Source organism: Gracilinanus agilis, chromosome 3 (genome assembly GCF_016433145.1).
Source record: "Gracilinanus agilis isolate LMUSP501 chromosome 3, AgileGrace, whole genome shotgun sequence".
NCBI lineage: Eukaryota > Metazoa > Chordata > Mammalia > Didelphimorphia > Didelphidae > Gracilinanus > Gracilinanus agilis.
The window spans coordinates 193,105,358-193,120,555 of NC_058132.1; the positions used below are offsets into that span (position 1 = coordinate 193,105,358).

Genomic DNA, 15,198 nt, shown 5'->3' on the forward strand with positions numbered 1-15,198 from the left:
AGGGAGGAGAAGAGAGACAGAGAGGGAGAGAGGGAGAGAGAGGGGGGAGAGAGGGAGGAAGGGGGAGAGAGGGAGGGAGGGAAGGGGAGAAAGAGAGGGAGAGGGAGAGGAAAAGAGAGGGGAGGAGAAGAGAGAGACAGAGAGGGAGAGAGGGGGAGAAAGAAAGGGAGAGGGAGAGGAAAAGAGAGGAGGGGAGAAAAGAGACAGAGGGAGAGAGAGGAGAGAGACTCTCAATCCACTGAGCTACCCAGCTGCCCTGCCTAGTTTTGATTCTAAGAAAGAAGGCAAGGGTTTTAAAAGAGCTAGAGAGATACACAGAAAAAAAAAAAGTAACTATTACATTTCTGGTGAAGGTTAGATTCAAGAAACACTAGCAGTTTAATTATGGAGAAGGGAGAGAGGAGGGGGAAAGGGAAGGAGAGAAGGAGAGGACAAAGGACTATAACCAATCATCCTATCAATTCGACAAACATTAAGCACCTACTGTGTGCCAGGCACTGAGCTAGAAGGTGGTTGGCCATAAACTCCTGCTTGTTTCAGATGTGAGTTTTAGAAAAAGGAGAATTATGAGAGACAAAACCTCTTTTCTCCTGCAAAGCTTTAAATCAAATATAAGTGTATGGGGGGGGGGGAGGGAGGACAAACAAAGAATTAAGATAATAATCATTTTATCTCAATTATGTTGGACAGTGAAAACAGGCATTATGATAAGTGGACCTAAATATCCTAATTCACCCTCTAATAGATATTTTTAATTAGAGGGGCATTTTGTTTCCAATTTTTTTTTTTTTTAGAATTTTGTTTTTGAATTGACTTAAGCTTCCTGAGTTTCTCAAATATTCTATCATTGCTGGCTTTGGTCCAAACTGAAGGTGATTTTTAGCCAGTCTGATTCTCACTTCCCGAAGACCACATACTTGGGCTCTATTTCACTATATTTTCAGATATAACTAGACTAGATTTTACTGGTTGGATCTAATTTGGGACAAAAGTGATACTGTCATTCAAAGTTCATTTAGATTTATCTGCTTTGGGGCTCTAATTTTGCTTTCAAGTTGTTTTTCTCTTTTTTCAAGTTGTATTCACCTCCTGAGATAGAGATGACCCTAATTTCCCTCATTCCTGACACGTACAATCTGATCTTGTCACTCACTGGTCTTTTCAGAATAGAAAAAAGAAGAGCCTTTAAATAGTCCAAATGTGGGTCCAAATGGACTTTGCTTATTTAAAATTTGAATTACTTTAAAACCTTTTTTGGTGGGGGATGGCTTTGTTTTGTGTTCTGTTGTCTAGGTTTGGGGGGGGTAATGTTTTTTGGAATTTGCCTTTTTTCTAAATTTCCTCTTCATCCTTAGTCCATGAGCTCAAAGCTTTTACGCATAGATCTGCTTTATAAAAACCAGTTTTAAAAATATATGCGGTATTTTTTTTACTTTTCCCTTTTAAATTTTACTTACTTTCCACAAAATCCCTAACTGCCCTTTCTTTCTCTTCTCTCCTACCCACTCATAATTTCCAACTCACTCAAATGGAGCCTTTACCCCTACTTTCTGAGCCTAAAAAATGATGGATTTTAGAAAGCTCTCTTATTCTTTGCAAGCATCATGCTGCTGTAGAACCAGGGCTGGAATTGATGTCTAGAAGCCTGGGTCCCTGACATTTTTTCAGCCTATGAGTCTGAACTAATCACTTACATCAGTTTCAGTTTCATTTTTTGTAAACAGGAACTAATAATACTATTTAAAAAAACTTACCTACTGTCTTAAAATCAATACTGTGTATTTGTTCCAAGGCAGAAGAGTGGTAAGGGCTAGACAGTGGGGGCTGTTAAATGACTTGCCCAGGGTCACATGGCTAAGAAATGTCTGAGGTCACATTTGAACTCAAGACCTCCTGTCTCTAAACCTGACTCTCAATCCATTGAGCCACCTAACTGTTCCTGTTAATAATTTTTTTTAAATTACCTTCCTTGGGGTCATTATCCTGAAGAAAGTATTCTATAACCTTAAAGTGATGCATGAGTGTGAGTTTTCTCCTCCTCCTCCTCCTCCTCCTCCTCCTCCTTCTTCTTCTTTTTACTATTATTATTATTATTATTATTATCATCATCATCATCATCATTATTATTATTATTGTCTTGGCTAACTGATACCCCAACTTCAAGGAAAAGTTTGTGTTTAGCAGAAAATTTGGCATTTAATGGATTCCATATCCTTCTGGCATCTATGTCAGTTCTATAATTCCATGTGTAATTTATATGTTAGAATAGACACAAAAGTTTTCTTGGTTTCTTACTATTTCTCAGTGGTTCATGAGACTGAGCATAATTAATATCCTAACCTTATTGTCTATCCAGGTGTACACTGAGCTCATAAATTTAGTGTTTGTTATTTAAAATAATATCAGAACATACCATTTAAAGCTGAAAAGGACATCAGTCCAAACCCTTTACTTTACATGTGGGGAAGCAGGCTCAGAGAGATGAGGTTACTTGGCCAAGGTCATATGGGCAGCCTGGTATAGTGAATAGGACAATGGACTTCAGGTCACAAAGAGCTGAATTCAAATCCTACCTCAGATACTTAAAAGCTCTGTGATCCTAGGCAAGTCACTTGAATGCTTTGGTTCCCTCATACACAAAATGAAAAGGTTATACTCAATAACCTCCAAGGTTCCTTCTAAATCTATGATCCTATGATAGCAGAGCTGGGACTCTGTCTACTATCTCATAAGTAGTAAACAAGAGCGGGTTCTTTTGTTTTGCTCTAATTGATCTGACTCGGATATCTTGTTCTGCTTTATTTTCTTCAGAGAAACCAATAGTAGCTGCTACTTCTGCAATATGGAATCATTTACCTGGAGGTGAGTCAGCAGCCTCATACTTAAGTGTTGTTGATAGCTAGGATTTATATAGCACTTTAAGATTTGAAAAGCATTTCCACAAACATAATCTCATGTGATCTTCATGACAATCCCAGTATTATAATTCTCCCCATTTTCCAGATAAGGAAACTGTGGTAGAATAAAGTCAAGTGACTTGCAGACTGGGTTCAAATGTGACCTCAGACATTTCCTAGTTATGTGACTCTGGGCAAGTCACTTAACTCCCATTGTTTAGCCCAGTGCTTCCCAAACTTTTTTGGCCTACTGCCCCCTTTCCAGAAAAAAAATATTACTTATTAATAGCAATTAATAGGAAAGATAAATGCACCTGTGGCCATCACCACCTCCCCAGATTGCTGCAGCATCCACCAGGGGGTGGTGGTGCCCACTTTGGGAATCACTAGTTTAGCCCTTAACCACTCTTCAGCCTTAGAACCAATACCTAGTATCACTCAGTATCAATTCTAAGACAGAAGGTAGGGGATTAAAAAAAATGCAAAGGTAAAGTTGTTATTTGTATTGCCTCAGGCACTTAGCACACTGTCCTGCTGGTAATAAATAAAAATGTATGTGATCCAGTATAGAAAAGGCCACTGACTTTGGAGTCAGAAACCTGGGTTTGAATCCTGACAACATCCTATAGCATGTGACCTTGGACAAATCCTTTCACCTTTCTAGGCTCCAGGTTCAGGGCTCTTTTCCAGGTCCCCCATCTGTTAAATGAAGTCATTGGACTAAGTAATCTCTTCCAAGTTTTGTCAATTTTTAATAATTATCCTTTTATGATTGCTGCCATTTGTCATGCTTTTAATGCTATATCTCTACCTAGGTGATAAAATAGAACCAGTAACTCCAACATCTCCTGAAAGATATTTGAAAGAAGATACTAATGGAACAGTTAAAGAAACCAAAGGTACACATAGGACTTTCTTGGGGAAAAGATAATGCCAGACTTCCTTCTGATCACAGATCAGTCACAGCTGCATTTACCAGTTTGTTTTTTCCTATAGCTGATTTAAAATGGGACAATATCTTTCTCAAGTCACAAAGTAGCTTGGGTATTAGTAGTTTTTTCAAGCAGAAGTGTGCTAAGGAAAATCAGAAAGACTGGACTGAAAAGAAAAAGCCAAGATGAGGAATGTATCTTCTAGGGCTACGTACATAGAAGAGATGGGTAAAGGTAGAGATGTGGAGAAGTAAGAATTAGAGGGTTCAAGAATGAGAACTGAATGGAAGACCTGGTCCTGACATGGTAGGGGACCACTAGAAGCCCTTGGCTACCTCAATGTTTACATTGATTTGGGCTTCTAACATCTTGACTTCCTCAATTCTCATGATTCATCTTCATTTCACCATGGCAACTTATGAAGGTAGTTACTCCTCACCACCTCATCATCACTTAAAGAACTCTGATATCCCTCTCTGACCACAACTTCATGTCCCTCCACCTCTCCCATAGTCTCAGTTCTCCTGTTCCTGGCATTGTAACACCATTGGAACTTGAATCATTGCGACACCATTGGGATTTGAGTCATGGTGACATTATTAGGATCTGAGTCATTGTGACATCATTAGGACTTGATCAGTTTCTCTTGTTCCCATCATGGTGACATTGAGATTTGATCCCAACCCACTCTCCCTGACCAAGCTAGACTACTAGCTATTTCCCAGGATCCTTTCATCTCTTCCCTCCTTACATTTGTGCAGATTGTCTCACATTCCTAGAAGCAACTGCTTCCACATTTAGATCTTCGAAGTCATCTTTTCCTTTAAGAACCAGTTCAGGGAGTAGCTGAATGGCTCAGTAGATTGAATCCAGGTCTAAAGATGGGAAATCCTGGGTTCAAATCTGGCCTCAAACACTTCCTTCCTATGTGACCCCTATTGCCCAGGCTTTATTGCTCTTCTGTCTTGGAACCAAAACACAATATTGATTCTAAATCCAAAGGTAAGGATTAAAAAAAAAAAGAACCAGTTAAATTGCCATTTCCTCCATAAAGCCTTCCCTGATTCCCTCTCTCTCCAACTTTTTATCCCCTCTTTGACTTCTGAAAGCTTTAACTTTAATTTCATAGTTAACATATGATCAGTAGTATTGTGATTATTTCTGTAAATATCTTATCCTTTATCATACTGTCAATCCCACAGATGTTTATTAGCTAATCATTAAGTGCTTACTATGTACCAGGCACTTGCTAAATGCTAGGGTTACAAAGGTACCATGACAAGCAGACCCTGGTGATACAAAAATGAAAGTATGCCTGCCTGTTTGGAACTTGAATTTTTACTGGCAAAAGAAAGCATTCTGGGTAATTAGGGTGACACAGAAACAAAGACAAAGTCACAGAGAGAGACACCGAGAAAGACACAGAGATAGAGAAAAGGAGAGAAGAAGGGAAGCTATACAGAGGAGGTAGCCCTTGAGTGGAGACTTGTACAATAATAACAAATTTGAGATGTAGAAATGAAAAGAGAGTACATGCCAAGCATGTCAATGGTCTGTGCACAGAGGCAGAAAATGAAATAAAAAGTTTTAAAAACAAGAGTCCAAGTTGCCTGATGTATGAAGGAAAATAATATGAAATAAGTATGAAAAGATACTTTGAATGCAGATTCTAGATTACTTTAAATATCTGGCTGAGATGTTTGTGTTTTATCCTTAAATCAAGAGGGAACAAGTGAAGATTTTTAAGCCAAGGCCAAGGCATGGTCAGACCAAGGCCTTTAGAAGATGATTTTGGCAACCACAGGAAGGATGGATGGGACAAGAGAGAGTCTTGAAACGAGACCAATTAGGGATATATTGTAGTAATCTAGCTAAGAGGTGATTAGCACCTGACCTAGGGAAATGGCTGTCTGGCAAGGTGGAGAAAAGTGGATAGAAAGGAGAGACGTTCTGAAGTTAGATTCAGTAAGATCTTAGCAACCATTCAGATTTCACTCCAACTCATCTTGGATAAGTGATTCTTTGGAAGTCATTTAACTGCTTGGTATCCCTAGGCCAGTGATTCCCAAAGTGGGCACTACCGCCCCCTGGTGGGTGCTACAGCGATCCAGGGTGGACCGATGATGGCCACAGGTGCATTTATCTTTCCTATTAATTGCTATTAAAATTTTTTTAAAAATTTATTTCCAGGGGGCTAAATAATATTTTTTCTGGAAAGGGGGTGGTAGGCCAAAAAAGTTTGGGAACCACTGCCCTAGACAGTTCCCAAAGACTATAAATTGTAGACCAAGTTCTGATCTGCATTGGTTACCAGATTTTCCCCATTGGGAATTGCCTATACCAAAGATCTGGTTCACAAACAATCAAACAAAAGTTTGGCAACTGATTATCTTTAAGGAACCGAGCAAGAAGGAATCAGAAGTTCTCAGGTCACAAACATGGAAGATTAGGATAATGGTGATACCCTTAATAGAAATATAAATGTTTGGAGGAGGGATAGGTTAAGGGAACAATCTATTCCATTTTAGATATATTGGAATTGAGACACCTAGGTGGAAGTTTTTAGGCACTTGACAATACGTAATATATTCAGGAGAGAGATTAGGGCTGGATATACAGATCTAGGAATCCTCTGGGTAGCAATGATACTTGAAGCCATGGGGCACAGATGAGATTATTAAGGGAGAAAGTTTATAGAGAAGAGAGAAGAGGACCCAGGGCAGAAAGATCCACTTGGTATCATTAGCTTCCATGATTACCACCCCTAACTTTAACACCAAGTTCTTTGTCTTAGGACTACTGAGAAGGTTCAACAATTTAGTTTATGTATCATGGGTTCTCTTCTCTCATAGAATGATAGCAACACTTCTGGTTTTCTAAAATGTGGACTTTCCTGAGGCTCTCTTCTGAATTTTTATGTCAACTAACCAACGTTCCCTGATTTCTTGTCCTTTTTAACCCTTGCCATCTTTTTAAGAATAGATACTAATTCCAAGGCAGAAGAGCAGTAAAGGCTAGACAATTGGGGTTAAGTGACTTGCCCAGGGTCACATAGCTTGGAAGTATCTGAGGACACATTTGAACCCCAAATCTCCCATCTCCAGATCTTTTTATTAAGCTTTCTCAATTCTGTCAAATATATATGGCATGTGCTCTATACCAGTGGTCAAATTCAAATAGAAAAGGAAGCTATTAACCTGCGTATAAAGATCCCTATGACTACAAAATGACTTGGTTTTTTTTAATGTAATATTGTCCATGTTTTATTATATTTTTATTTATTGTGTGAAATATTTCCCAATTATATTTCATCTGGTTCAATTCTTCATATTTGACATCTCTACTCTAGATCACTTACCATCCTAGTTACCATCCTCTGGATAAGCTTTTCCTTCCACCAAGTCTACCTCTTTGTAACAACCACCCATTGCTTCTGGTTGTACATCCTCAGGCAAAGCAGAATAAGTCTAATCCCTTTTCCATGTGTTGTTTGGTCATTTCAGTTGTGTCTGACTCTTTGTGACTCCATTTGGGGTTTTCGTAAAAAAGATACTGGAGTAGCTTGCCATTTCCAGCTCCAGCTCATTTTATAGATGAGGAATCTGAGGCAAACAGAGTTAAGTGAGTTGCCCAGAGTAACATAACTATTAAATGTCTGAGACCAGATTTGAACTCAGGAAGATGAATCTTCCTGACTCCAAGCCTGACATTCTATCTACATGACAGCCTCCCAAATACCAGAAAACAGCTATCGTGTACTCCCTTCAGTGCTACAGTTTAGGAAAAACGTTTATAAGTTGGAAGAGCTTTATCAGAAAAGAACAACCAAGATAATCAGGTAAATAAGCTTTTTATTAGGTGCTTACTGAGTGCCAGGCACCATGCCAAGCACTGAAGATACAAGGAAAAGTAAATATCGTTCCTAGCTTCAAGGATCAATACTGTATATTGGATCCAAGGCAGAAGAGTGGTAAGGACAGGCAATGGGGGATAAGTGACTTGCCCAGGGCCACACAGCTGGGAATTGTCTGAGGTCAGATTAGAACCTAAGGCTTCCCGTCTCTTGACCTGGCTCTCAATCCACTGAGCCATCTAACTGCCCCCCTGTAGACAGTCTTCTAAAGAGTTTAACTACAAAAGGAGGTGGCATCTATAAGATAGTAACTATTGGGGTGGTTGAAACAAAGAAAGACATTTTTAAAGATCAGGAAGACATGATCTTTTTGTAGTCAGTAGAGAAGCAACCAGTAGACAGGAAGCAGTTGAGATTAGTGAGAGAATGGAAATGACAGAGGAGGCAATCTGCTGGAGAAGATGGGATGGAATGGGAACTCTTGTGCATGTAGAGAGTTTTGCCTTGGCAGTGAGAAGGGGCATCTCTCACATGGGACAGAGATGAAGGAGGTGAAATTTAGAAGGGAGAAAGGAAAGAGCATTTATTAAGCATTTATAAATGTGCCAGGCATTGTGCTAAATGGTGGACAATACACCATTTGAAGAGGGAGCACTTGTTGAATGACCTCAATTTTCTCTGTGAAGTATAAGGCAAGGTATTCAACTGCGGAAGGTGGGGAGAGAGTGTCATGGGAGGTTTAAAGGAGGATGAAAAGGTTTGGAATAGTCACTGTGATAAATAAAATAGTGAACCGTGGTGAAGCCCATGTTAGGTGAGAATAGAACGAAGGAGCCAAGAGTTGTACCCTGAAGATGAGAGGATTCAGGAAACACATGATATCTATCTTCAGGTATTTAGATGACTGTCATACGAAAGAGTCAAACATAATATTTTTTTTTTTTTATCCTGGGACTCCGTTCTAGGAGCATAGGGCCACAACCAGTAGGCAATGGGTCGCTCAGGGTCACCCAGCTGGGAAGTGTCTGAGCCCGGATTTGAACCTAGGACCTTTCATCTCTAGGCCTGGCTCTCAATCCACTGAGCTAGCCCAGCTGCCCCTACTTTAGGTTGCAGTTTCTTTAGCAGATGTAGTTTTTACAGGGTGGGGTTGCTAGCCCCACGCCCAACCCTCCTCCTTTTTCATCTGGGCTAGGGACCGTCCTTGGCCCAGGAGTGGTAAGGGTGGGCAGTAGGGGTCAAGTGACTTGCCCAAGGTCACACAGCTGGAAGTGTCCAAGGCCAGATTTGAACCTAGGACCTCCAGTCTCTAGGCCTGGCTCTCAATCCACTGAGCCACCCAGCTACTCAAACCCAAACATAATATAAATCATTACATTTAACCCCAGAGGGGAGAACAAGGAAGAATACATGATTATTGCAAAGAGGTTAATTTAGGCTAGATTGAAAGAAAAAATCCTAATAACTATATACGTGCATTATGAATGTTGGGTATATTAGCACATATATGTAATTCCTGTGTATCCTACATGTAATATACATATATATATTGTGTGTGTGTGTGTGTGTGTGTGTGCAATAATGTAGAGTTGGCTGTCCCACCCTTAATGAAAGTTTTCAAGCTAGAAAACCATGATCAGGAATGTCTTAGAGAGGACTCTTTTTCAGATGTGGCTTAAAATAGATGGCTACGAAGGCCCTTCCCAATTCTGAATTTTGTAAAAGGCCTTTCTTTCTTTCTTTTTAAAGAACATACACAATTTACAAATAGCATTAATGTGTATTTCTCTTTCCAGGGGCGGATTTGAATCTTGCCTACATCCTTATTCCCACCATTCCCCTCTTCCTTCTTCTGGTGGTCACCACAGTCATCTGTTGGTTATGGATCTGTGGAAGAAGGCAAGTAAAAACCTCATGCCATGCTCAAAGGAAACGTATGTGTGTGTTTACTACATAAAAATATCCTTTCCCCAGTTGTCTTTGAATTGGAAAAGTATCACTATTTAATTAAAAAGCTGGAGCAGCATCACTCCAGAAAACACCGTTCCAAATTTGAAAGCAAATCCTTAAGTATACCACAAGAAGCCAAATGAGCTAAAAATTGTTTCATTAACCTTAATCATAACAGTTCTCTTTTCCCCTTTGTATTAAATTTTCTCTCCCTCATGAGATTATATGTTACTCGAAAACAGTTCGATAAGTATATACTTCTTTGGTATCCTAAAAGTGCCTTGCGCAAGTCTTGACACATAATATAACTAGTAGATGGATACTTAATGGATTGGTATGGTGGCCAGCACACTGGTTTTGGAGTCAGTGGGTCAGGATTCAAATCCTGATTCTATGACTTACTGTCTGTGTGGCTTTCGACAATTGGGTTTCAGTTTCTTTTTCTGTAAAATGAAACCCTTGGACTAGACTAGATAATCTCTAAGGCTTTTTCCAGCATTATATCTGTGATCTTGTGATCTACAAAGGATGTCTTTAGTTTATGTCTCCATTGGTAGAAATGTAAACTCTTTATAGGATTTGTGTTTTCTATTTCTCCCTTTCCTCTGCTGTGCCTGGCACAGTGCTAAGAACATGACAGGCAGTAGATAAATTCTGTATGAATAAATGAATGCATGAATGAAATGGTTGTACCAAAGCATTATCATCTTATGTATCCTATGTATCTAAATCTAATAGCTAAAGCTATGACACAATTCAAGTAAGATCAATGAAGTCAATTTTGAGTGGTTTCTTTTTTAGCTAGATCTGCAACAATCACAAAATAGCCAAATGATCTTTAGTGGATGCCCTCGTGGTTATATTTTTATTACTCTAAAGACTATATTAGTGTGGTACAATTTTTCCAAGGGTCTGCTCAGTGAGGAAAAGAAAGCTATTCATTCTGTATGGCATAGGGGAAAGGAGATTTGGGTTAGGGGCTTTACTTTTCTGGCTTTTTAATAATAGTGGCAATAAATTAAATAAATAATATTTACAAAGTGTAACTTTGTAAAATTCTAATAGAAGTATTTACTTTAAAAGTCAATAAAGCGGGGACAGCTGGGTAGCTCAGTGGATTGAGAGCCAAGCCTAGAGACAGGAGGTCCTAGGTTCAAACCCGGCCTCAGCCACTTCCCAGCTGTGTGACCCTGGGCAAGTCACTTGACCCCCATTGCCTACCCTTACTACTCTTCTGCCTTGAAGCCAATACACAGTATTGACTCCAAGACGGAAGGTAAGGGTTTGAAAAAAAAAGTCAATAAAGCAACTGAAATCAGACCTTCCATTCTAAAAAATAGGGTTCAATGTCAAAAATTGCAAATATAAGCGGGGGGGGGGGGGCAGCTGAGTAGTTTATTGAATTGAGAGCCAAGCCCAGAAACTGGAGGTCCTGGGTTCAAATCTGGTCTCAGACACTTCCTAGCTATGTTGACCCTGGGCAAGTCCCTTAATCCCCATTGCCTAGCCCAGTGATGGGCAAACTTTTTAAAGAGGGGGCCAAAGGAAAGGAAATGCTCATCTGTCAGTCAGTTTCTAAGGCAACTCTTTAGAAGTTTCATTGTATTGTATCCTACTCATTGTATTCGTCACATTAGGTATAATGTTGTGCAGAAGGATAGAACATTTCAGGGGGCCCCATCTGGCTTGCAGCTGGGCTGTAGTTTGCCCATCACTGGCCCAGCCCTTACAGCTCTTCTGCCGTGGAACCAATACACAGTATTGATTCTAAGATGGAAGATAAGGGTTTTTTTAAAAATAGCAAATATGTTTTCAAATTAATTGTTCTATCACTTCCTCTATTCACCACTCTATCAGGATTCAGGCTTTGCTAATCTTATTTGAAGGAATATGATGCCTATCCTACATGCCCATATGTGTAAATCATGTCCACAAATGAATAAATAATATATATAAGTATTTTTTTAAATACCTTCCATCTTAGAATCAATGATGGAAGAGCAATAAGGGCTAGGCAATGAGGGTTAAGTGACTTGCCCAGGGTCACACAGCTAGGAAGCGTCTGAGTCCAGATTTGAACCCAGGACCTCCTGTCTCTGGGCCTGGCTCTCTATCCACTGAGCCACCTAGCTGCCCCCTATATAAGTATTTATTAAACATAAATTGTGGGCAAATCACTGTGCTAGGTGTGAGAGATACAACTAGAAAAGCAATACCATCTCTGCTCTCAAGGAATTCAAATTCTAATAGATAATACATATAAGAGGTCTCAACTGTAAGTCAGAAGGAAAGATCTAGCCTACCAGGGGTACAGTGGCAAAGTTGAAGATTTTTGTCTGCAGTGTCATTTTGAGAAAACTATATCCATTAATGGTGTTGAGATTTGACAGTGCCAAGAATTGCGCTCCTCATTTTGGCATCCAGAATTTTGGGGAGCCGTGGCTGCCTCCTGCTCCAGGTATCAGCACCTACACGCACCATTGGCAGCTTGCACCTCCACAAGGGTTACTTCCCTGAAGAATAACTGCAGGGGCTGGCTTATAAGCAGAGCCATTTTGTGTTCGAGGCTCCTGGGCCCCCCCAAGCCCTGGGCTCTTTCCACAAGGGTCCCAGAGAACATGGTAGTTGAGGTGGTCAACGTGGTTTGACCTGGCCATTCCTTCTCTGGAATTAAGAATATGATGTCAATAGCTGGAGGGGATCTTCCAGCAATTGCCTCTCAATCATTTTTAACACTCCCCTCCCCCAACAAAATTTTTCCATGTCATTGAAATCTCGACTTCATCCTCAAAATCACGATTCCCCCACAAATAGCCCCTCATCCCTCCGCTCTACCCCAGGGATCGTTAGTAGAAGGACGGAGCAGCATCGCCTGTCAGACCTGAAATAACAGGCTGGTTTCCTTTATTTACAGGAAACGAGAACAGGCGGAGAGCGCGAAGGAGCCGAACATTTGGCCGCCTCCCCATCGAAGGAACAGTCCCGACCTGGAAGTTTACAATGTCATCAGAAAGCAAAGCGAAGCCGACTTAACCGAGCCTCGGCCAGACCTGCAGAACATTTCGTTCCGGGGCCGCTCGGGAGGAGCCGCTCCCAACGACTTGTCTTGCGACTACGACAACGTAGTGGTGAGCGCCCCGGAGAGCGGCTTGGTGACTCTGGCGAGCATGGAAAGCGGCTTTGTGGCCAACGATATCTATGAACTATCTCCCGAGAGGATGGGGAGGAACAAGGAGTCTGGCTGGGTAGAAAATGAAATCTACGGTTATTAGATAATGGGGGAAAGGCCGAACAACAAAAATAAAAAAGAAAGAGAGAAAGACAATGTTCCTACTTTCTATAAAACTGGCAGGACTGGAAAAGAGCCGATGCCTGAACACGTGTCTCACTGATAGGGGGACTCCCTCCAGCCCTGAAGATCTCTCCTTAGCTGGGCTTGTCCTTCTCCTCGCTCCGCTCTGCCACAGGGGGGTCCCCCCAACACGGCAGGAACCTTGCTCTGGTTCTCTTGGCGTGGTGAGGATAGCAACAGAGCATGCAAACTGCACACGGGTGACACAGCTCTTACCATGTGGCCAGCCATCTTTTGTTTTTGTTTTTTTTTCATCATATATTTCTCTGATGACATCTTTTGCACCGCTCTCCCCGCACAACGACCTATTTGTCCAGATTGCTCATGCCCATACTGTGTATTTCTCCCCTCCTCTTTTGGGTGATCTGAAACTTGGATGTTTTGGAGACTTTACACAGTATTCCATAACTCACAGCCATATAAGTACCACAAGGGGAATGCCGGTGTTTAAAAAGGTGGGCCTTTGTTTCAGGGAAAAGCTCAGGGTCAATTAAAAGAAGAGTATAATTTTCCAAAGGTAATCCAACCCAGTCACCTCCCCTCATAGGCCCAGCTCATTTTCCATTTGCATTGTTTGTCCAAGATACATCTACTTATGGGTGACTTCTGTGAACTGTCCATCCACAGGTTATCACAATTCAGACAAAGGGTGATTTTTATCGGCTGGGTTTTTCCTGTATGGGCAGTTAAGTCACAGGCTTTTGAATGAAAGCATTGTAGACCTTGATGATATTATCAGAATGAAGCCCCTAAATGCAAGCATCTTATCATCTAAAAAGAATCCCTTTTCAATTTGGATGCTGTGCTAAATATCCTCCATGGAGGTGGCAAATACCTTTGGCACCTGGCTCATGCTTTGCTTGATATAAATTGGAGAGTCACTGAATAATGTTATTTCTGTTATTACAAATTTCAAGGAATCTTGGATGATTTTGACAAATGCATGGTGCCTAGCATGATGAAAATCAGTTCAGATACAGAAATAATGAGGGGATTTCTTTCTGGTTGTCAAGATTTTTTTTAGCTCCTCTGATCCCAGGGTCTCCTACCAGCCTGGGTCCCAACCTCGTCTTAATCAGAGGGTAGAATTGATAGTGAAAGAGAGTAGAGGTTGGAAATTTTCCTTCTGGGTTCTATTTTTGTGGCACTAGGCCATGGCACAAAAATTAATTGCACGTATACAATCACGAAAATACCTTACATTCGCTTGCTGCCTTTCTTATGTTCCCCAGGGCATATGTGGGAGTATCAGAACCTGGTTGTATGAGAGAATATTCCATTATCTGTATGTCTCACAAGAATGAGAATGAAATAAAAGGTGAAAGAGATAACAAATTGGTCTTTTTCTCTCTATAGGTTTTCCTCAACCTTTGACCTTAAAGGTTTTCTTTCTTTCTTTTTTATCTTGTTCAGTCATTTCAGTCAGTCCAACCCCATTTGGGGTTCTCTTGGCAAAGATATTAGAGTGCTTTGTCATCACTTCTCCAGCTCATTTTACAAATGGGAAAACTGAGGCAAATGGGGTTAAGTGACTTGCCTAGGGTCACAGAGTTAATAAGTATCTGAGGCTGAATTTGAACTCAGCTCTTTCTGACTCTAAGCCCAGTACTCTATCCACTGTGCAACCTAGCTGCTCTTATGTCTCTTACCATATTCTAATATTCTCAAAATGAAGAGAATGCAATTAATTTATTTTAATTAATTAATTAAGAGAAAATTAATCCATGGCTTAAAGGTCTTTTTTCTCTAAACCTTGTTCTTCCTTTTCCAATATGACAACTTATGTAGTGATTGGGAACTTTTATTCTAGAACTTTTAGTATCATGACTATTTAAATAGGTTTGACCTAAGAGCCAGAGGGTAGTCCTTGGTCTATTTATTAGTAATCATCTCCAATTTGCAAACTTAAAAAACAGTAGTAAGTTGCCCTGGAAGCTCCCCTTTGATAGTCTATCATGTTTCACCTTCTATCAGATGTCTCCTTTCAGATCCTTTATCATATCTCTTTGTGTTTCTCTTCAGTTTTATAGCCTAAATGGCTTAAGATTTAAGGTACTGAATATAATTGAGAAGGTTGTGTTAATTCTCAATCGTTTGCAGTAATGGAAAAAAATAAGAATGTGGAAAATCAAAAATGTATTTATATCTGGCTTTTGACTATGGATTTGGTTATTCCCCACTATGGCTGATGTTTTATGGGTTCCCTATACTTTT

General features: G+C 40.4%; 1 protein-coding gene across 1 annotated transcript in view; it reads left to right on the forward strand.

Annotated features, from left to right (window-relative positions):
* The window catches only part of LAYN (layilin), a 21,809-nt gene extending 7,497 nt beyond the window's left edge, over window positions 1–14,312 (forward strand). Inside the window, exons 2-5 of the mRNA XM_044666305.1 lie at window positions 252–290; window positions 3,713–3,796; window positions 9,479–9,581; window positions 12,547–14,312. Of these exons, the coding sequence (XP_044522240.1) occupies window positions 252–290; window positions 3,713–3,796; window positions 9,479–9,581; window positions 12,547–12,904 (584 nt within the window). The 3' untranslated portion in view covers window positions 12,905–14,312. The remainder of the gene's footprint in view (window positions 1–251; window positions 291–3,712; window positions 3,797–9,478; window positions 9,582–12,546) is intronic.
* Window positions 14,313–15,198: the final 886 nt, after the last annotated feature.